The sequence below is a fragment of the Oreochromis niloticus genome, linkage group LG4 (genome assembly GCF_001858045.2).
Source record: "Oreochromis niloticus isolate F11D_XX linkage group LG4, O_niloticus_UMD_NMBU, whole genome shotgun sequence".
NCBI classification, from domain to species: Eukaryota; Metazoa; Chordata; class Actinopteri; order Cichliformes; family Cichlidae; genus Oreochromis; species Oreochromis niloticus.
The window spans coordinates 21971265-21994360 of record NC_031969.2 but is presented as its reverse complement, the minus strand read 5'-3'; the positions used below and the strand labels follow the sequence as shown (position 1 = coordinate 21994360).

At 41.9% G+C, this 23096-nt stretch overlaps 2 protein-coding genes across 14 annotated transcripts in view; one reads left to right on the top strand and one right to left on the bottom strand.

Moving 5' to 3' along the window:
• Positions 1-9746, top strand: part of baiap2a (BAR/IMD domain containing adaptor protein 2a) — a 51564-nt gene extending 41818 nt beyond the window's left edge. For 2 of the 6 annotated variants that reach the window (XM_025906308.1, XM_005454964.4), the window contains 7 exons: positions 1679-1921; positions 2719-2950; positions 3337-3538; positions 3660-3728; positions 3808-3961; positions 4211-4248; positions 6056-6455. In XM_025906308.1, coding sequence (XP_025762093.1) covers positions 1679-1921; positions 2719-2950; positions 3337-3538; positions 3660-3728; positions 3808-3961; positions 4211-4248; positions 6056-6140 — 1023 coding nt within the window. In that variant the 3' untranslated portion in view covers positions 6141-6455. Of the gene's footprint in view, positions 1-1678; positions 1922-2718; positions 2951-3336; positions 3539-3659; positions 3729-3807; positions 3962-4210; positions 4249-5759; positions 6456-7931; positions 7975-8469 lie in introns of those variants that run through there. The other 4 variants (XM_005454968.4, XM_005454966.4, XM_025906307.1 and 1 more) reach the window with 4 other exon arrangements.
• A 275-nt stretch (positions 9747-10021) lies between these two features.
• aatka (apoptosis-associated tyrosine kinase a) overlaps positions 10022-23096 on the bottom strand; it is a 32806-nt gene continuing 19731 nt past the window's right edge. For 6 of the 8 annotated variants that reach the window (XM_005454962.4, XM_019357872.2, XM_005454960.4 and 3 more), the window contains 11 exons: positions 18772-18851; positions 18301-18419; positions 18118-18205; positions 17847-17980; positions 17046-17130; positions 16838-16959; positions 16497-16646; positions 12513-15807; positions 12244-12424; positions 11951-12154; positions 10022-11572 (listed from right to left, as the gene is read on the bottom strand). In XM_005454962.4, coding sequence (XP_005455019.1) covers positions 11544-11572; positions 11951-12154; positions 12244-12424; positions 12513-15807; positions 16497-16646; positions 16838-16959; positions 17046-17130; positions 17847-17980; positions 18118-18205; positions 18301-18419; positions 18772-18851 — 4487 coding nt within the window. In that variant the 3' untranslated portion in view covers positions 10022-11543. Of the gene's footprint in view, positions 11573-11950; positions 12155-12243; positions 12425-12512; positions 15808-16496; positions 16647-16837; positions 16960-17045; positions 17131-17846; positions 17981-18117; positions 18206-18300; positions 18420-18771; positions 18852-19287; positions 19794-23096 lie in introns of those variants that run through there. The other 2 variants (XM_005454963.4, XR_266557.4) reach the window with 2 other exon arrangements.

The window sequence follows — 23096 nt, the reverse complement described above, 5'->3', positions numbered from 1 at the left end:
GGAGACTACGGTCTCTTTCCAGATACTGACTTTCTTCCACAGTCATACTTTAATTGGTAATTCTAAATTGGCCATTGATATGAATGCAAGCCTGAACTGGTGTTTGTCTATCTGCAAAAGTCTGGCAACCTTTCAACTTATGACAGCTCCCACTGGTGACCTCAAATAGGATAAATGGTTAAGACAATATTTTATAGCTGTATGGTTGTATTTCCTGTAATAATTTGTTTGGTTATCAAGCGTTTGTAGGCAAGGCTTAGCTCCATGTGGAGCCTAGCCTGTTTTCAGTAGTTGTATTAATTTAGATAATTTGAAACATGTTGTCTGTATTATCTGGTCAAAAAGGGACGTGTGCAGAGCTTTTAAAGTCAGTCTAAACAACTACTCCCCATCTGTTATCTCAGAGTCATTTTAAGTTTATGAACCACTGTTCAGCAAAAATAGTAAACTTGTATATATAATTCAGTTGCATTTGTTTTGACCGCTCAAAGGGGCCTCTTTGTTTTTAAAATATTGATTATCATCGTAGACAGTGCCAAGCTGACAGGCATGTTTGAAGCTGTAATCCATCAGTGCACCTGCATGCATCTGGTTGCCTTTTTCTATGTGGAGAACAGCTTCGCCTTTTCAGTTTATTAAAGGCTAATAGGAAAAGACATTAAAAAGCCAAATCCAGAGTATGATGGATTGAAATAAATTGCACACAGCCTTTTGCCCATATTGTTTACAACAGCAGTCACTAGAGAATGTTTAACTGCTTGTTGTTTTTCACATTGGTGCTGACATTTGAAGCAAAGAACCTTTGAATCCAAGCAAATATCCCCTCATAGCATACAATCAAAGGTAGTGGAGAGTTGTTATAGAAGGATTTAGTCAGTTTATATATTTATGGTGTGTGTGTGTTTCAGTGAGCTTGTGTGTAAACTGCAAATACAAGCCTATCCATTTTTCAAGGATATCAAATTCATGTGTAATGGAGTACATCTGTCTCCAGGGAATACTGGTGGGTGTAAACTGTCAGCCTGAAGATGTGGCTGGAGGAGGCGTGTGTGTGTGTGCGCGCACGTGCACGTGCCAGCTATCCTCCTGCTGCTTTTTTTTCCCATCATGGAGTCTAGTCATTAATCAGGATGGGGGTGTGCGTGGGAAGAATTCACCTTCAGCAAACTGAAGAACCCTCTCCCAGAGGGTTTCTAATGCGTGTTTGCCTGTGTGTAACACAAAGAAAAAAAAGAGATGATGTGAGCTGCAGATTGGTCAATACACAGTGACAAAATACAGTTTGTGCATGCATGTGTGTGTGTAGGTACCATACAGACTTACAAACGTGATCTTGGTTTAACTGTACAGTATTTTGGTAGTTTTAAAAAAGAACAGCCGTGTCCACGGGCTGTGAGATGTTGCAGTGGGCAGCTTGGTTGTATGTTAGCCTGCCTCACCCACGCAGCACATTATCAAAGCTGCACTGAGGGCAGTGGTCAAGGATGCTCTGTGAGGAAATATCTTTGAGGGCTTGACTTGTTTTTTTGTTTTGTTTTGTTTTTTTAAGGGGGGGTGTGGGGGGTCTGCTTAGCTGAGCGTTTTTTCTCTGGTGACACTGCAGCCACAACAGTATCTCTGCTTTTAACATAAATGTGTTTTTTCTGGTTTCCCCAAATCACTTCCTTCTTCCTTTCAGGGTAAAGACCTTCTGACCCAGAAGATCCCAGTGTGGCAACAGGCCTGCTCAGACCCAAACAAGCTGCCGGAGAGGGCCATGCTCCTGGCCCAGCAGATGGGCTCTGCTGCCCTTGGGGGTGCAAGTCCTCTGCATACCTCCAAATCCAATCTGGTCATTTCAGACCCCATTCCTGGGGCACAGCCACTTCCTGTGCCCCCAGAGTTGGCTGTCTTTATGGGTAGTGGCCTTGGACACCCAGCGGTAAGTTTAGAAAATATTTATTTATGTTAATAAGTGAGTTGCTGTTTATTATTTTAGTTAACAGCATTGATTTTCTGCTTGGAAACCTATGAGTCCTTGGATTCCTGTAAATGCTTTGGCATGCACACCCACACCAGCATTGTTCAGACAAACAATATTCCAGTGACAAAGGCCTAGAAAAGCACAACGACCAACCCAAAGTTTTTATCTGGTTTCCAATCTCCCCAGAGCCCCTACAACCCACAGGACTCAAAGGATCTTATGCCCCAGTGCTTGATCCCACAGTGCATAGTGATCCTTATATTACTTCTGTAATTTAATTCTCAAATATGATGTCAAAGATTTAAGATTCCTGGCATTTTACACATACTTTAGGCTTGTTTTTATGGAGAAAATGAAATTATTTAACTGGAGTTTCTTCACTTCATTTCCTCAAGGCCACCACTGAGTAAGAGCTAGCACTGCTCTCCTTATGTCGGCTCGTGTGCTTTTGGCCCTCCATAAGGAAGCAAATCAAACAAACATTTCTCTGTAGTCTCACTTTAAAGATGGCACTCAAGTTAATGAGCTGTTAAGTCTTCATTTCATGCAGTGCAGCAACAAAGTCAACTTAGATGAACTTACTAGACTTAATCAGTCACTTTGAAATGTATTTTGTAGGTCTACAGCTCCAGTGCTATTCCGTATATACCAAACTTCATCTTAATTTAAAAAGTTAGGATGAACTGCCACTACAGCGTTCCACACTGTAAGCCTTTTTTTATTGTTCTTAGCGAATCTATGCTTGTTTATTTCAGAGACTGATGGGTCCCGATGGCATGTCCATGGTTAATGGGACAACAGGAGTCCAAGGAGAGGAATACTGGGCAGACGAAGCAGCAATGTCTATTTCCCAAGTTAGGCCTTCATCTCCTTCAACCCAGGCACAGGTACAGTCCCAGGTCCAGCCCCAGAGACAGGTCAGCGACGTCTACTCCAATACCCTACCTGTCCGCAGGCCTGCCCCCGCCAAGAATAAAAACCCAGTGGGTAAGATGTTATCCAAATACTACAAAACTGTAGAAAGAGGAAAACAGGCAGAATGTTCAATCGGGCATCAAAACCTCTCCCTTCATTGAGGAGCATAAAACTTATCATTGCATATATTTTTCCAATAACAGTGAAACATTACCTTCCAACCTGAATATTGAGTTAAAAAAAAGGAAAAGGTGAAGTTTGCTTTAAAAAGTTGATAATATGATCATATGCAAGATTTCAGTTAAGTACAGAATTGTATAACAAAAGCTGCTAATTTTATTATGTCTGTTGACTGATTCTTACATTGAGTTAGTTCAGCTCAAGTCATTCCAGCAGTCTATGAACAGTTCCTGATGTTAATCATGTTGCTCACATATATCTGCTTGCAAACCCAACAGGAGAGACACGAACTCTGCCTAGATCCAGTTCGATGGCGGCAGGACTGGAAAAGAACGGGCGCTCCCGTGTCCAGGCCATCTTTTCCCACGCTGCAGGTGATAACAGCACCCTGCTTAGTTTCTCTGAGGGAGATGTCATCACCCTGCTAGTGCCTGAAGCGCGTGATGGCTGGCACTATGGGGAGAATGAGAAAAACAAGATGTAAGTAATGTATAATTTATTCTGTTTTGCCTGAATCCAAACTGTAAAATAAGCTAAATGTTTGTCGATTAGGAGCAGCCATAGGCACATGTACATTTAACAAACTCTGCACTTTTCGCAGGCGTGGCTGGTTCCCGTTCTCCTACACACGCGTGCTTCCTGACAGTGACAGTGAGAAGCTCAGAGTGAAGTATGCAGGATAAACACTGCCATACTTAATAAGTCTGAATGAGACCAAGTCTGAGGCCATTGTTTTCTTACCCCTCCAGCCTGCACCATGGGAAAAGTAGCAGTACAGGCAACTTGTTGGAGAATGATGCATCAGTGCCCACACCGGACTACGGCCTGACTGCCCGACTGCTGGCACAAAGCCTAGCACAGCCCCGCCCACGCCCCTACAGCATGGCAGGCTTTGGCACACAGGTACTGTAACATGTCGTTGTACCTTTTAGTGAACAGTACCATTTCTGCACTTGTTACTTGCTAAATTAATTTGTAGCTCCCACCTGAGTTTGCCTTATGTTGCGTAATTAAATGAGTAATCCTGCAGTAAGTGAAAATCAGACTTTTGCTCACTTTCTGCTGCCATCTAGTGTTTGTATTTAAATACAGCAGATAATTCAGTAGTGGGTCTATGAGCACACAATGACTGCTTAACACTTGTTTTTTCAGCCTGCTATTGAGGATTATGATGGTCGCTTTGCCACAAGGTAAGTGCCTTTTTTGCCCTACCTACTAAGCAATGATCGATAATGTATGACTGCTACTGCCATCTGAAACACTTGACACTCGAGACAGCAAGGCAACTGCTGAACATGCACATATCCCAATTTAAATGTAGCATACTTTCACTGCTTTCTAAACAGATAAAATTATACTAGGGTCATCACAAAGTCAGTATGGATTGAAGTGTGATGCCTGAGTTAGTGGTAACAAAGCTCAATTGTTCTGTAAATTTTTTTTTATTATTATTTATTATAAATCTACTTTTATTACTATTTTTAATATATTTAGTGTGTTTGGGGTTTTTTATGTGCAGGGGTGATTTTTTTATTTACTTATCTGTTGTATACTATTATTTTATTTATTTATTTATTTTTTTGTCAACAATGCCAAAGACGGTAGTTTACTACTGATTTCAAACTGAAAAAAGAGATGACAATCTTGGATAAATTTGGCCTTTTTTTCTTTTTTTGACACAACTTTGACAGTAGGCCACTGATCTCTTCATCCACTAATTGTTTCTAAGCTAACGAGCACACTTGGACTCAAGCAAAAGTTCTGCTTTGCCATAAAATTAAAAATTTGCAACTTTGCCATACTGTATGTATGCAGTGTTTGCTTTAAATATTATTTCTTCTGTCGTCTTTATCCTTTCCTCTTTGCTCGTCTTTACTTTTTAAGTAGCTTGTTAAAGTTGAGCAGGGTCAGTATCAGTGTATTGACAGAGTGATTTTTTTGATCCATTGTGTTTTAACTCTAAACAAGCCCTTGCTGACTCGTCAGGGTAATGTGAGGTTAAGGTTCAGAATTATGCTGTGCCTGTTTCTGTCCGATCAGGGAGTGCATCTTTGCGTATATACCTGTATGTAGATGTGTGTACGTGTGAGAGTGGGAGAGAGGAGAAATGTCCTGGTGTGTATGTGCATTTGTACTGGTGTTTGGTGGATTACATGTTGTGACAGTAGACATCACGCTGACTTCATCTCAGTCATCGCTGCTTGTCAGCCTGGGGCTTTGGGCACCAGTGTCAAGATGTTTTACATACTCCTGTCTGCTCTAAATGTGTGTGTATTTTTCTTTCTGTATCAGTATTTTGAGACAACTCTGTCCTGCAGGGTGTATTCACCCCAACAGACTAATACTGCATCCCTCCAGCTAAGGAGATGACTTGATAATTTTCTCATCAACAGCAACATATTGGGTTTGTCTGTTTTTCAAAGACTGGTCGAGTCAAACACAATCAAAACCTCCTCATATGCACAACAATATCAGCAAACATATCTGCGTAAAAGTGTTGATGAGGGAATTGGAAGTCCAATCTTCTTGATTATGGCAGGTGTGTTTGGAGTTGTAGCTGTGGGTGGGGCAAAATAGATTTCCTGACCCCACCTGCCCTTCTCCTAAACTCTACTCTGCCGCCTTGTGCCTGTCTTGTCTTTCTCCATTTCTTTCTGAGTGTGTCCGACCTGGCAAGCTTCCTTCTCTCTTTGTTCCACAGTGACAGTCCTGATGGCAAATTGATTTCGACTGTGTGAGAACAGACATAAAGACAGAAACAGACAGCTCCGGATAGCACAGGGGCCTCTTCCCCCCCTCCCCCATCTTTCCCTCTTCTTAGCCTCCCTCCTGTCCAATTATCCCCACCTCTTCTCCTCTGCCTCCACACACACCCCTTCTCCGAATGGAAGAGGCCAGTTTCATCCCTCCTTTCTGTCCTCTCTTCCTCCCCGGGTCCCTCCTTTCCTCCTTCCGTCCGTCCTGGGGTGCTGCTGCTGGTGGTGTCGGTGTGGACAGTAGCGGTTGGTGGGTGGAGGATTGCGTTGAGCGAGAGAGCCAGAGCGGGGCCTACCTGCTCGGCATGCAGCGATATGGACTCTGAATTCGCTATCACAGTCCACCATCACGGACTGATCTCACAAGAGACTGCCTTTGCTACTGCTTATCTTTCATGCATGTACATGGTTGTGTCATTTTGTCAAACTAAAGGACATTCATGTACTGTACAAGTGCCAAAAGACTTCAATGTCGATGTACTAAAGCCACTGACTGAATGGCCTTTTTAAGCACAAGTGGGCCCAGTATTATTGATTTCCCACCAAACACATACACGCTCAAAAAGCTTTGTTCAAAGTAAGGCTGCGTGGCAGATTACTCTGTTTCCATTCTGAGAGTTCCCCTAGGTCCTGCTGTGCTTCCTCGTGTCAGTGCTAGACTTTATTTTTCCGTCCAGAGGGTGTGTCATATATGCCTTACTTTGCTTTTTTTTCTATTTAATACAGACTTTATGTGCAATGAAGCATTTTTTTTTAATTGAGCTTCAATGATATACATTATATATAGCTAAATATAAATTGTTTCTGTCCGTCCACTAAATTGCACTGTATTTTTGGTCATCACATGGTATAGTAAAAAAATAAATAAATAAACAAAGCAAATTAAATTAAAATTTCCACTTTTGTCAACACAAACCCTCTTTTTGCCATCATTTCCTGAACCTACTGCCACAGTTATTACTTAAATAAAATGCGTCACTCCTTTAACTTTCAGTTTTTTCTTCTTTTTTGTTCTTTCCTTTTTCCCCCCACTCTTTTTTTCTAATCCTGAAGGTACAGTTAGCTTGGAAGGGTCCATGATCTTCTGTTGAGTATCCCCAATAACAGCTGTGAATTAGTTTTAGGTTAAATAATAACCACAGCTTCTGCAGCTTTCAGTGTTTATGATTGTATTCCCTGAGTGGCTATGTAGTTTTTTGTTTTTTGTTTTGTTTTTTTGGTCTTTTCTTTAAAAAAAAAAAAATATTGTCCTTGTAAAAATAAAATAAAATAAATGATAATTATTATTATTATTATTATAATTATTATTAAATTAAAAATTAACATATTTCCAGAAACAATGAAAACCTGCTGATTAGTTGAAGTGTTTATCTTATGCATGCTGTGGAGGGAAACCAGAAAATGTAATATTGAGATTTGACCTTGAATGTATGGTGAATTTTTACAAAGGTATTCTAAATAAAACATACATCTATATATTAATAAACAGTGTGGTCTGACGAGAAATCTGTTCTGTCGATGATAATTTCCTTGTTCGGCTCAGAACTGATCATTTTTCTTTTTCCCCCTTAAAACTAACACCTACCTGTGACTCATTTCAAGCCACAACTCTGTTCTGTGCATGCAGTTTCATCCTTACTCACTTCCCCAAGCACCTGTAACATCTGTGCTGCTCTCGATAGCCTGTCGGTGTGTGAGGTGGTGTTGTGTGCACTTTGATCTGAGCTCTACCTGCCTGCTTTCCTTCTTATTTGGCCTTCTCTTTGGTTGTTTTTTAAATATGATTTTGACTTACTTGTGCTTGAGTTGTATTTGGGTTATATAAACAGCAATGCACACATTTTTAGCAGACGTCCGGTTGATTTTATTTCGTTTATTGTCAGATTTGTTCCCAGTGAGCTTTGCAATTTGAAAGGATTGTAGAGTGCTGTGTACAGTATGGCATGTTGAGCATGAAGTGCGTACCTCTGTTTTGCATCCCCCATTTCAGTCGTGTACTGTTATCAGTTTCAGTATGTATGCCTTGCACCAGACTAACCAGTGTCCCTACAAAATGTGACCCATGCATGATCTGAGAGATGAGCCATTCAAATCCAAAAGTTCTTTTTACCTTCCAGTTTGGGTCCAGAATTATCCCGGTTCTGAGGGAACAGGACCTCCGTAAGTCCACCAGTCTCCATCGCCTTTCAGCCAAGCAGTTTCTTATCTTCTGCTCTCTATTACTGTCTGGTTCTCATTGTTGTCATTGGCTGTCTGGCTGCAGTTAAGATGCGGGGAATAGATGGTCTTTTCTGTCCTTTGGCCTCTTTGGAGTTGGCATCACTTGGTTCTGTCAATCCAGCAGGCCTTGGGTTGTAAAAGAAGTACTTTTGTATTTTAATTTATGTAATTTTTTTTTCTTTCTGTGTGTAACCCAACATCATACAGAGAAGACACTAACCCTTCATGCATGCCTATAACACGTTATTTAATTAGAATTTGTTCATCATATGCTTGCTAAATCTCACAAAACTGCAACTTTTTGCTCAACTTACTGTTGGAAACTTTAGGAAGGTAGAAGTCTTTGGGTGTGGTTACTTAATTAACCATCTAGATCTTGTACTTTGCTCAAGCTAACTATAAGTCTTCCTTGTCTCACCCCTCCTCTCCCCACAGTGACCGTTCCCTGGAGGTCTACCTCCGGCCTTCCTTCTCTGATGACCGAGCTGCACCCATCTTCTACTAGCGGCCTGCTGCCCCCTTTTTACCCTCGCGGGCCTTTCCTTTTTAAAAAGCAAGAGAAAATGGCCAACACTGGCAGGTTTCAGTTGTATAACGTTATCGCAAGAGGGTCCAGTGGCTGTGGAAATTCACTTAAAGAATTTCCCATCAATGTTTTTTGCGAATGCTTTCACAAAACATTGAATGTTTTAGTCAGAACAGTGTGACAGTTAGATTTAATTATTTAGATCATACCAATTGTGAATAAGGTATTGCTAATAAGTTTTACTAGTAATGCCAATACATTAATATTTATCTGTACTTCTGTTATGCTATTTTTTTTTGTTTCTGCAACACTTTACACTGTAACTTTCACTGGAATATTATTTGAATTAAGTATCAGTGAAGGAGCACACTGCAATAGTTGCTTACATGAGAACTGAGAAAACGAGAAAGAGATGGTTGTAAACAGTTTACCACGCATTGCTGTAATGTGAACTGAGTAATTTGAATACTCAGATTGATGGTTGAACCCTGACAGGCGATGAGTAAACTATAATTTTGCATTTGTTAGGTAATAATATAGAATTATATATTGACTAGTTGTGATACAGTATACCCAGATTTTCAATGTGGGAACTGTGCCTTCTAGGTGTTCTTTTTTTTTTCTTTCTTTATATGCATATGGTGATATCCCTTTTGTTCTGTAAAGTGGTTCGAGGGAATATGCATCACAGTTCTATTTGTATTTTTATATTACTGAAAAGTTGATGGGATTATTTCACTTTCTTTGGCTTGAGCAAGCTTTCGTACAGTGCAGGCGCAATTCCACAGGTATAACACGGGAATAAACTGCTACTCTTTCCTTATGTTCAAATTTCAGTAATATCTAAGCTGCCAGATTGCCAGGAAATGAAATGCAGTGCATACAGGAGTTTTTTTTTAAAATATATATATACATACATATATATATATATCCAGCTTTGAGGGGGTGGTAGCTTATCAGATAAGGTACAGTATTATCATAGCTTTGATCATTTGTTCTCAGTATTTTACAGTACACTCACCTGGGACACAAGATTAGAGGCATGTTTTTCTTTTTTACAATATGATGTACGGGGTTAGTGCTGAAAGTGTGGTTAAAAAGTAAGAATGTGTTGTGTGAATGAGCTGAAATGCCTCTTAGACTCCAGGAAATAAACTGTTACATCACAAAAACTTTCTTTTGTGGATAAGTTGTTTCCACTGAGAAATACGGTCATGCTTTTACTACATAGCTCATTTAAGAATCAAGTTTCAAATGCATTTTTTTAACTTTTATATAGCTCTCCCCTCGTCCATGTCTCTCTGTTTGTATTATATCTGTACTTTGCAGACCATGCATGTAAATTAACTTGTCCAAAATAAATCCATATGGGCACAGACTTCATACTTTTACGTGTTGTGTTTGCTTGTTTTGCACTTGTTGACATTAATGCAGATAAATATAGCACAGACACAAGAGGGGGAAAAAGTATTTGGATTTATTTGTTTTGGATAGTACAACAGCCGTGAGTGAGGGATGAATGGAAAGAGCAATGATGTTACTACCGGTGCATAGAACAACCCACCTCACCTTCTCCAAAGGCGTCTGCCACTTTAGCCAATGGGCTTTGAAATATCTCTTTGGCAAATTTGAGAGACTATCATCCTGGATTGCATCTTCTTCAAATTCTCTATACAAAAATACTCGCAATGTTTTCTCTTCTTGCAGAACTTCAAAGGCAAGGAAAGAGGAAACTGAATTGGCACTTGGAGCTACAGGAGGATAGAGAGGGGGGAGTGAGCTGCCGATACAGCAGTAGTAATTCAAGTCAAGCTACCTGCTACATGTTGATATAGGATTCATACAATTGTCCTATTTTTTTTCTTCCCCTTATCACCTCATACCCGATTCATTCAGCACTAACATAACCGATGCATAATGGATGAGACCAAGACCTAGATGTAGAAAAGATGCGAAAATGATAACTGACATTCAACATTTATAACTGGCATGTTGATACTGACACCACTCAACAGTGGTGACACATCTAAGTCCCTTTTAAAGTCATTCTACTTATGATCAAATTTATTTAAAAAAAAACAACTAAATCTATAAACGGCACGTGAACACTAATGGGGGAATCTCATTGTTCAGCTGATTCGTTGCAGACTGTGGACACGAAGAGCAACGTGGGGAACACAAAGTGTTTCAGAAAGGTGTGGAGAGCTGTGGGTTGTCGTTAAGTAGAGTGAGTGGTGGAGAATATGGTAGTGGTAACATCCTGGTTTTCTGTATTATGTTGCCATTAACATTAAATCCACAAAGTCCCACAGTGGTGATTTGGATGCAACCTTGATAACGTGACAAATTAGGATGAAGCACCTCCAGCTCCACCATCATCACCAGCCATAACTTTTCATTGAAGTCAAATATTTTGTTTGAAAATCCATTGTAGTTGCTTATGTAACAATCATCAAGCACTGTTTTCTGGCACCAGCAATGAGAGCCGTAACAGTCTTAAGTTGCCAGAAAATGCCAGATGGTAAGCAGATGGACAAAGGCAGCCAATGAGAGGAGCAGCTATGTCTGTCATTTCACTTTTTTTTTCCTTTTTTGGGGGGGATTATTTTTATAATTCACAAATTAAAAGAACTGTAAGGTCACGAAAACGAACTGATGCCGCATTTAGCAAATAAATACTGCATGTCAAAACTATTTCTATTTCAATAACACTTTGCTTTGTATCCACTTCAGGTTGCCATCCGTGCAGCTATTGCTCTTTCTTCATAAAAAATAAATAAAATAATAATAATAGTGTGCAAATCATTCGGGGTACTTCACTATAATATGAGGCACTGTCTCAGAAAGGGTCACCAGGGTCAGATGCCCCAAAGGTCGATTAAAAAATAAAACTCTGTAAAACATCTAGATATAATAATGCTGCTTTTTCTGTGTTGAGAAGAACCTGGAATCGACCTTCTCTCATCGTGGTGGCAGGGCACTCTCAGTCTTTTGGATTATCGTCACTGTTCCCTGTGGGACACAAGAGATTGGAAATAGAAGGTAAAAATATTATATTTATTTATTTACCAACTTCACAACAAAAACAAATTAACCAGAAATGCCCTAGATCTACTTTTTCTTTGTGCCAAACGTATAATAAGCCACATCCCTGCAAATATTTTAGCACTTAAATTTTTAGATTTTATGAATCTTTAAATCCACTTCGTCTTTCAGCTGTTTATATTAGCTGCAAGTGGATCTTTGCTTCCAACATTACAATGGAAGCCATCTTTCAATAGCTACATTACAAAGTAGCACCAGTATTATAAACTGAGGTGACGTTTGGTGGAGTGTCACAATTTTAGAAAAACTTTTACTACTACAAGTTGGACTACAAGGCATTTTTACCTTTTGCTGAGCTCATCTGGGAGTCGCAAACATGTGTGATAGAGAATCGTGACACCATAAAACGATTAAGTGCTACAGCGGCTGGTTTAGGTGCCTCGGGACTGTTGGAGAGAGAAGTGGGTGTTAATGCAGGCTCAAGTGTGGTGACAGGTGAGGATGGACAGGGCTCAAAGGACAGGTCATCTTCCAATTCGCAGTTCCCACCTGAATGCACACAGAAAGTCATAATCACTTCGTTAAATGCAGTGTGAAAAAAAGTTAGGCTTATTCTTTGCAACATATTGCATCCTCACCCTCTTCTGATTTGTTTCCATCTGTTTGTTTAGAAACACAGGGTGATTCACATGACTGAACTTCAAGTTCAGGGTCAGGTTGGGGCTGCTGGTCAAAGTTTTTTGTCTCTGATGTTTCCTCTCCACTCGACTCTACTTCTGTTGAGAAGGAATAGTCGGCCAGCTCTCCTGTGGGGCTCTCCTGGAAGGCATAAAAACCAATTAAGTGATTTAATTTAATATAATAATGTCCCCAGTTTGTACAATGTTGACCTATTAAAATATTGTACCTGGTCAAAAAGGAACACTGTGACATCATCAAAAAAAGACACCGCTTTTTTCTTCCTCTCCAACTCCTCACAGAAGGATTCGGTGAGCAGGCCGGGCATCTTCAGGAGGCTGCGGAGGTGTCTAGCCCTGCTGCAGTCACTCACCACCACCGGCACTGTGGTGAAATCCTCCTCACTCTCCTCACTGTCTTCATCTTGAATGTTGTAGGTCCTCAGCTCTTCATCAGACTCGCTATCATCCGAGTCATCTTCATCCTCTGCCTCCTCCAGTGGAGCTCTTACATCTTCTCCACAAAGCTCCAGCAATGATGAGGAAGTGGACAGGTCAAGAGGACCATTGGATTCTCCACACAAACTGTCTTGTGAGTCACATTCCTCTGCGTCTATGTCCTCAAATTCTTCCTCATTTATTCTCGCACCATCCCTTCTGTCGTCTGTCTCCTCGTTGACATGACTGAATTCGGGTAGCTCCTCCTCCTCTGTGGATCCATCACCATTTTCATTTTCTTTGGGGGACTCGTCATTGTCGTTGTTGGTTATGGTGGAGCCAGTATGCAATGACTGGAAATTGGAGCAGTCTTCTTCTCTCCTGCTCCCCTCTTCCTGGGCATCCGGGACAGTGGAATTTGGCTCAGATCCAATGGCGGGGTTAAGCTCTGTGGAAGGTTCGTCTCCTGAGTGCTCTGTCTCCAACCCAAGATCATCATCTGCAGGGGCGGACTCTTTGGTGAGGCAGCCACCCATCTGTGGAGGAAACGGTGACAGCATAGACAACCCAGGGGTGGGAAGAGAATGGGGTGAACTATTGTCAGCCTCTGAGAGATTCACCAAAACACAATTTTTGATGTGTCTCAGATTTGTTAAAGTTTCCCCATTGGCAAACTTCTTTTCTACAGCATGATTATTTCCTAAAAAGCTTGGTTTCTCAGCAGGGGGGTGACAGTTACATGGACCTGCAAAGAACTTACTGCCGTCCTCTTGGGGACTCCTCTCTTCATAGTCAGAAAAATAGGCTGAGTCCCTGTAGGGGTTCTTCTCGGTAAGACTTTTTAACTGTACCTCTGAGTTGCTTGTGGAAGTGCAGACCCCTTGTCCTAAACCCACCTGCAAAACAAGCTCGGATTCTCCGCCCAGCCTAGGGCTCCTCTCACCACCCAGGGGATCTCCAAGCTCTTTAAAAATAAACTCTGGAGATTCGTTGTTCTCTGTGTCATAGCCGCTATCAAGCGATTTGGGCAGGACTGGGATATTGAAGGGATCAGGGCTTAAGGGGCTTGCCATTGATGAAAACAGGTTGTTGGTGTCTACAGAGTCACCAGCTGCCTCTGGCTTCTTCTGCGGGCTGAGCTCTTCCTCCTCTATCTCAGCATAGTCGAGGTTGAAGTCGGCAAAGATCCCTGAAGTAATATCTGTAATGTCATCTTCTTCCTCACTGTAGTCACCAAGTTCAACCAGGCATATGCTGGAGTCTCTTACCCCAACTCCACTATCTAATGTTCTGCTTCTCTCAGGTGTCTCTGCATAGTTTAGCTTCTTGTCGCTCAGATCAAAAGATACTCCTGTCGAAATGCCCTCCCAGATCTTACTTCTCTGCTTATCTGACAGTTGTCCTGCTTGACTAGCCTGAGGCTTCCTAAAAGAGGATGGTGATTTTATGTGGCTTGCCTCAGGTATCATTTCAGAATACGTTCTCTCTCCATTAAGAAATGATTGTGTTTCATATTTTCCACCCTCTCTATCTCTGGTATTTATTCTTGCATCTGTGAGAGAATTGGTACTTTGCACATTATCTGCAGTTATGTTCCTTTCCACTTGAAAGGCATCTTCCTCTTTTTCTTGGTGGCATAAGTGAATGTATGAGCCTAAATCAGTTGGTTTGCTACAACTATTACAGTCAGATCCTCGTCCTCCTCCTTCTGAGGCACCACAAGACCTGGAGCTGTGGAAGGTTCTGGTGGTGGCTTTGGTTAAAGACCATACTTCTGTTGTGTTTGACTGACCGGTATACTGCAGATCCAGATAGCTGTCACTTCCACTGCCTGTCTGCCTTGTGTCAAAGCTCAGGCTGTTATTGTTTGCAGAATGATTTGAGATCCAGTTTGTGGCCTCTCCGTCGGAGAAAAGGTCATCCTCGATTTCTCCACTTCTCTGTTGACCCAAAAGCACGCCGTCAGCAGTTCCTGCATCAATTCCGATGTGGTTAACAATAGATAGTCTCTTTCTAAGATGACCTACCATATTATGGCAGCTTTCATTAACTGTGCTATGATTTGTGTTTGCTTCAAGGTAGGGATCACAGAACCCTAAGCTGGGGCTACTGACTGCTTGTGATAAACTGCGTGGGTTCTCTAACTGCTCCTTAGACTCTGCTGGCCTTTCTGCAGAGTCATTGAGATTGGCCGAAAGGCAATTTTGGGAGTGGCCTAATTGTGGGGGGCTGGTGCTGTATATGTGTCTGAGCAGTGGTTCCTTGGTTAGTTGGTTAGTGGGACTTGAATCAGAGTCATAGGCAGTGGATTTGATGTTATCAGCAGTTGACCAGTATGCGCTGGGCTGTGCTGTGATTGAACAAGTTTCACTCTCAGATAACAATCTACTGTCACTGACTTCTAATCCTGGGCTGTAGTCCACAATGCTGTCATCCAGGTTAATGTTACACTCTACTGGTTCCTCTATGCGAATGTAGTACTCACTGCTGACTGAGGGGCTGTGGGCACTCAATACTGGAACCACACTCGGGTGTTGGGATTCATAATAGGATGGGGACATGCTTGAGGTAAGGCTATCAGTCTTGCAGCCCCCTGTGGTGCTTCCCTTGCTTGAATAGTAGATATCCTGGTAGTGTGGGTTCCCTTGGCCCAGTGGACCACTGGTGGAGGAGGAGCAGTAGGGTTGCTCAGCTCGGGCCTGCTCCCATTTGTACTCAAAGTTGAGACCATGGCTGGTCTCTGTGACAGTCAGTAGGTCATCACCCGTGTCAGAGTGGAAGCTGTCAGAGAAGTGCTCCAAGAGGGGGAAGGAGGATGAAGCAGAGGAGGCCAGCTCCACTGCTTGAGTTTGGTCTGTATTAGGGGCATCAGCTGAGGCTGGTGTAGGGGTTAGAACTAGAGTTGTGGATGTAGCTGTGTGAGAGGTGCTGCCAAGCAAATTGGGTCTCAAGGCATTCCAGCGTTGCTCAAAGTCTTCCTCAGCTTCACTGGAGCCTTTGGCACACAAGTATGTGACCAGAAGGTGGACTTCCTCACTGCTGGGTCTCAGCTCTGGCTGCAGCCAGCAGAACTGCATTACCTCGTACCTGAGCGGAGAAGAGGGACAGAAAAAACCACACACACTTTAAGCTGGAAAATTCAGAAGCAACATTTTAAAAAAAAAAGGTAATATAAGGAGAACTTGAAAGTCAGCACTTTATAGCAACACCTAGCACTTATTTACTGCACTGGTCAATAGCATATACAGCATAGTATATGAAGGAGGTGCAGTGGAGATGCTGACACAGTTAGAAGATGTTTATGCCTTTCCTTGTGCATCTATGTGGCTTCTCAGTGTTTGTACCAAATAGTTTAATTCCTTAGGGAGCAATTTTGAAATACAAAATAAATAAAAAACAATATCTGGCAGGCTTCCCAGGTAAAGATGAATGAGGTGATTCAGATCTGGTCGATGCCAAGGGATCATAAAGAATAGGGAGAGTATTGATCATCTGCCCTTGGTAGCAAAGACAAATGTTGCTACAAGGGACTTGCATCAAAATAAATAAAAAAAAGATATAAAGCGGATGAAGATGGATGGATGGATGGATGGATAAAACAGGAAACATAAGGTTGTTAGAAACTCATTGGTCAGTTTGAACTGAAGGCTTACCAGCATCTAGAATCTATTTTGTGTGGCATCACTAATGTATAAGCTACTAGTCTTTTCTGAGTGTCAGTATTCACTGTATGTACAGTGGGTTCTCCGGAGTGTAGTTATGTGTGGATATCTTACCAGCGGTCAGCCAAGGGGAACTGGAGCTGGGGTTTGGGTAGTTTAAGCTGCTGTTCCTTCACAGCATATGTCAAGACCTGTCTGTCAGAGTAGTGTCTATACGGCTGGTTTCCCAGCTCAAACAACTCCCACAAAGTCACCCCAAATGACCTGAAACACACAAAGAAATCTTTTAGGTTGGTCAATTCACATATTCCGGATAGAAAAACGTTCCAAACAACAAAATGTTCAAGTCATTCGGTAACCCTTCTGACAGCTTGCCTTAAGTATGTGTAAACTCAAACTGTAGCTTCGATAATCTGCAATAAAAGCTTCCATTTCTCTCCCTTTACATAACTCACCATATGTTGCTGCTTTTAGTTTGGTCAACAACCAACAGGTTTCCATGGACCTCGTCTATGAGTTCAGGTGCAATCCAGCGCAGGGGTACCCAAATCTGGTCTTGTGTTATATAATAGTCATCCTACAGAATTAAAAAAAAAAGATATATTGAGTACTAGGAGCATTACTAGCAGTCTTTAAAAATTACAGATATTTCAAAAAACTGACCTTGTACCGACTGTGAGAAAGTCCATAGTCTCCAATCTTAACTGACATTTCTGATGTTAGCAGGCAGTTTCGCAAGGCCAGATCACTGTTGAAAATAAAAAACAACCAACCCCCCCAAAAACTGTTAAATAGAGATTTCTAAAACAATGCCACTTTTATTCAGAAAGACGCACTATGTGCAACAATGTAGCTGTTATTGTTGTCACCTAATTAACTCTCTGTCCATGTGTGTGTTATGGTGAGGGGGCTTTGTCTAAGCCTGTTCATTAATAATTTAACTTTTTGGTATTTTCATGTTTAAAAAAATGTTTCTCTTGTGATCCGATCTAGTTTAAAAAATTGCAGCTGAAGTATCTTGAGAAGAGTCTGGGGTGATTTTTCTTTTAACCTGCAGCACTTCTTTTTTTTGCTGCAAGATACAGTAATGTTGTCAGTTAAAATTCAGTGATAAATGACAGAATTATGCAATTAGAGTAACATACATATCACCTAAGTGCGTAAACACACTCACAAATAAGTCAGTAAGTGGAATCTCACCTCCTCCACAATGGGAGCTTTCAGCCTGGCAGTCACTAATTGGTTGCTATGGCCACCACCACTGCATGGATGGTGGAGTGAGAGCGAGAGGGGCTCGCCCCCAGCAACAAAATCACTGATGCTGGAGTTTGTGACAACTACTCAGGCAGCACCAGGATGTTGTTGCCAGGAGAGACCAACAGGTGGCGCACAAACCATTCAAGTAGACTCTTCCTATTAAAGCTCAAGTTGCAGAAGGTAAAGGAGCGGGACTGACACAAGTACCTGTGGATGAAGTTGTTTTTGTGAAGGTGCAGAAGCCCTGAAGCAATGTCACATGCCATTCTCTGGAGGATCAACGGGTCAGGTGTCTCAGAATCAGCTACTTGACAGCTGTGGAGGTAACTCTTCAGATCACCCTAAGAGGGGAAAAATATGAGAACACGAGACACTGACTTTTCTTTAATTCTGCAAACAAAACTAAGCAAAACTAGAAATTAAATATATATATATGAAGGACTGAACAAACAAAGTTGGTCATTAAAATGTGTCTTACCATAGGGCAAAACTCCATGACCAACAGAAAAGGAGTAACCTCTGTACATTGTGCCAAGCACTGCAGGAGGGCAGGGTGCTGGAGGGTTCTGTGAGACAATTTTAGAAGGTATGATTTTGCAAAGATCATACCGGTAACAAAATAAAAACATGTGTGGAGTTTGTGAAGTTTGACAAAACTGACCGGTATGGTTGGACCTCTTCAAGAAATTGCATCTGGTCCTGGACACTGGCACTGGCCTTCAGCTCCTTCACCACCACCTGGGTGGTGCTGAGGCCTGCATTGACCTCGCCCAGCAGAACCTGCAAGATTTAGCCAGCATCGATAAACTGTAGATTTAGAAACCAAAGTAAACATATAGCAGGAATGGAAATAGTGTGCGAAACAATCCAGGAAGCGAGGTAAATTGTAGGGAATCTAATGTGGCTGTGTATTTCAACTCTTCTCCTGTGGAATAAACTCCCTGATCGAATTAGCCTCACTGGAGCATTCGATGTAAGAGTGGAACAGTTTTTAGAAACCAGTTATTATAGTAAGGAAACTGCTATTTAAACTAGAATATTGAAAAAGTAATATTGAGTGCAAAGGTGTTTTGAATCTCTCTCTCTAAAAACTGACTGTGTGTATGCTTTCAGGACTAAATAAAAGTTTTACCTTGCCAAACCAGCCATTTCCAATCTCCTTCAGATAGAGCAGACTGTGGCGTCCAAGGTCTGATGATTTCAGCAGTTGGACTGGAAAAGAGCAATAAGAAAGACATACAGTTACTCTCAGACAGGAAGAAAATGATGGCTTTAGCATCAAAGAAGTGACTAAGAGAAAAGAAATCTTACAAGAACAATTTTCAACGCACTGAACAAGGTAAACAAAGAAAAAATCAAAAGTTAAGAATGCTCTCTGCAGAAACAAAAAGAAGTTGAGCTCCACAGCAGAGAAAAAGAAAACTGAAAACACCGATAAGGCAAAAATACAGAAACCTCTCTGAGCAAAACAATTTCCTAACTAAAATACCACATTTACTGAAGAGAACTTGCCTGAAGCCAAATAAATGTTTTACTTTCCATATAAATTAAATTGTCCTTTAAGAACAAAGAATTTTTTTGTCACGACACAAATTGCAGAAACACCATAATTCTACAAATCATTCATCTTGTGCACAAAATCAAATACCTCCATGGATCCTCATATTTTAAGTATGAAGATGTTGAAAGGAAGATGATGATGGAGCAGCGGAGCGGCCAGCCACTCTGAGCACCGTCACAGGGACTGAGTCTGAGTCCCAGGCTGAGATGAAGTACTGGTTCAGAGTGTGAGAACCAAGAGCCCGTGGCCCCGGCCCCAGCCCCAGGCGACTTAGCCTCATTGTGTGTATGTGAGAAGGAGCCCACGGTCACAGTGTGTGTGTGAGAGCCTCGGCAGGATTTAACCCTCCGAGCCCTTGCACAGCTGAACAAGCTCACCGCGTTGCCTCTCCCCGTCTCCACCGAGCTCATCCTCCAACTGGGACACATACAAAAACACATACTGTCCTCATCTAAAGCTCTCCAGCTGTCGAGTAAATGCCGAAATCCCTGGTTCCTATATAGGCTATACTTCCAGCTACAGTAAACAGAAGAGCAGACAATCTTTAAGTCCGATCTACTGAACCAAAAAAAAAAAAAGATGAGATGAGATTTCTGCCCTGGCCACCAAGATCTTCTGGTCATGTATCCCGCCTGATGTGACTGTCACGTATGTTGGTTATGTGCCGTTTGACACACCACCTCTATGTGCAGCTTCAAGACACCCAGTAGTGACATAAGGTCCACATAATGCCCCCCTATCCCCCAGAACAGCAGCATTCCTCAGCCAAACATGACACAAACACTGCTCTGTGCGATGCAAAAAAAGACCTCTGTCATACGCATTCACCACCCCTATCTCTCTGCTCTTAGGTCCTGGTGCATGCCACCACCCTTCCCCTGTCTTTCCTCATTCTGTCACAGACCCCTCACTGTATTCTCCTCATAATGCCAGTCCTCCGCTTGTGCGTTCCATGGACGTTTTAGCCAGGCCTTATGCTCCCCCACTGCCCAGCCGGTTTAAAACAGGCCCATTGTTTGGTTCGCTCACTCACACACACACACTCACAGTGTCTCCTGGTACCCAGTGCACCAAACACACACTTGCAGACACACACATCCAAAAAAAGTGGCACACAAGGCCCATTCTCCACTGGAACGCTGGACAGAGGTTGTGTCACAGTGATAACAGAACAACACTTCTCCACCCCAGCCTCCAAGCCTCCACTATCCCTGCTCGACAGAGCGACAGAGAGAGAGAGAAATTAAGAAGTCATATTATTCCAAATGTGGAATTTATGAGCGTGAGTGTGCATTCCTGTCCTACTAATGACATTTCTTGAAAAGATGCAACTGGGAATACATGCTAACACTTTAAACATGGACTTTGAGTCGGCTTTAAGCTTCTATAGGGAGTCTGAAAGCTTGATATGATCTCTTGAACAAAAGATTAGAGCAACAAGTGGAAAAGAAGAACTCTCAGATGGTTAAAGGGAAACATTGTGGTGTGTGTTCAAACTGATATATGGGTTCATATAGAAAATATTATCCATGGCCGGTGTATAAAGTATACTACTGGTATTTTCTTACCAGTAATGAGGACAATTCATTCATCCCGTGCATGCTAGTGTGAGGGTAGGCAGTTTATGACATATGAAGGAGCTTCTGATGATTATCTATAGCTAACAAAAAGCGTAAAACACCTTCTATTCAGAAAAAACATAAATATCAACTTTAAAGGAAATGTACATTCTGTGTATCTTCAGTGCTTAATCGTGTGAAATATACATGTATAAAAGTAAATCCAATAGTACAAAAGGTTCAACTATTTATAAAGAGGAATGAGTCATAGAGCGTTCTCCCTCTGAATCACTGGAAGGAGTCAATATCACTCTTTTTACGATCTCGCCTTTCGCCATTTACCCATTCCTCACCCTGCAACACCTGGACCAATCATACAGCAGTAGCTATGGGGGAAAGAGGCGAGAATAGTGATTGGCTGTGAGCCTGAGGCTCCCTTGTCCAATCATTGCTGGCGCTTACATCCTGGGATGCTGAGCAGCAACTCACCTCCCTTCTGGCTGAGCACAGTGCAGCGCGCACAGCCAGTGAGTCATACAGGGTGAGGCACTTTGAGCACCCAGGATCTGACTTGCACTGAGATCGACAAATATAAACACGTCACATCAAGGCGAAAGCACACTTGAACATCCCGCGTCTGAGGTAGAATGTCGTGAAATAACACAAATATAGAATTATTCACTAAAAATACGAGAATAATATGAAACACCGTTCTAAAATGACAAAAACAGAAAAAAACTAACCGCATTTATGTGCTGGAACATGGATTTAACCCTCATTTTATTGCCTGGGTTCCATGCATATCACAGAGCAGTAATTTTTGACATATCTCACTTTTTCTCATATTTTCATGACTTTTTTAGGCAATTTGTTCCTAATGATTCCATGTCCCTGTTTTCTATTTTTGCTGTAATTAGTGCTTTTTCAAATGACATATGTTCTGGGGTCTCAGAAGACCCCAATTACACCTAAGCAGTTTTTTAAAAATAGAACTATTTATTCAGTCAATGTTTGCCATGAGTCCCAAATGGGAGTATCACACAGTTTTAACAGAGGCAGAGGCACTCTAGCAGAGATTTTAAAGAAGAAAAACTCAGATGTCATTGCCAGACTGAAACTTATCAGAACATTGGAGACATCGCCGTCTACATGTCTACTTTAGACAGATAGATGCCCTGGTCCTGCCACCTATGAAAAGGAGGCTGATACTGTTGCATTGCAAGCCTCAATCTGAGCAGCAATGACCCCCCCTGGGCAAAACTCCATCTGCTGATGTGACTGTGAAATGCTAGGCTGGAAAATCTAAAAGGTGTTATCTTTGCTGCTGAAATATAGACAGGAAAGCAGAAACTGTTTGCTGCCCCTGTCACATGCCAACATGCCCTGAGCAAAGCATGAGGCTAATTGGGTGCTACAGTGTAACTGCCTGGATTTTGTGTTTGTTTTTTGCTAGTTCCAGTCACTGTTCAACTGCAGTTAGAGTTGGTTTACATTTCCAGCAATCAGTCAGACTTGCTTCAGTGGGTGTTGGTCGATTCTGTTCAGGGACAGAATTTCGGGTGCAGCTGGGGGGTGGGGGAGTGTCAGGTTCAGTGGTCTCAGGATCTCGTTTCTGTTTTTCGCAAATTATGTGGTTTTGCTGGCTTCATTGAGCCATCACCTTTGAGTTTGTTCTGGGGCTCTTTGCAGCCAAGTGTGAAGTGGCTGGGATGAGAATTAGAAGCTCCAAGTCTAAGGCCATAGTTCTCAGCTGGAAAAGGGTGGAATGCCCACTCCAGTTCAGAACAAGCTGCTGCCTCAAGTATAGGACTTTAAGGTATCTTAGCGTTTGTTCACAAATGAAGAGAGAGTGAAGCAGGAGACTGACAGATGGATACGTGACATCTTTGCAGACACTGAGCATGTAAGTGAATCTGTCAGTTTAATGGTCAGTGTAAGTTCCTACATTCTCCTATGGTCATGAGCTCTGGGCAGTGACTGAAAGAAAAAGATCACGGATGAGGGAAATGTAAATGAATTTTCTCTCGGGGCTGTCTGGGCTCATTGTTAGAGATAGGGTGAGGAGTTTGGTCATTTAGGAGGGGCTCAAAGTAGAGCTGCTAGTCCTTCACATCGAAAGAAGACAGTTGAGGTGATTTGGACACCTGACCAGGATGCCTTGTAAGTGAAGTGGTTTTGAAGTAAAACTAAGTCACATCAAAATTAAGCGATTTAAGCAATCATCATTAATTTGCTATTATATTTGCCTCTTGGAGTAAATTGCAGGGTTTTTGTTTTTTGTTGGGGTTTTTTCGTCTTTGTTTGTTTGTCTCAACAGTCCATGGATGTTAAATATGT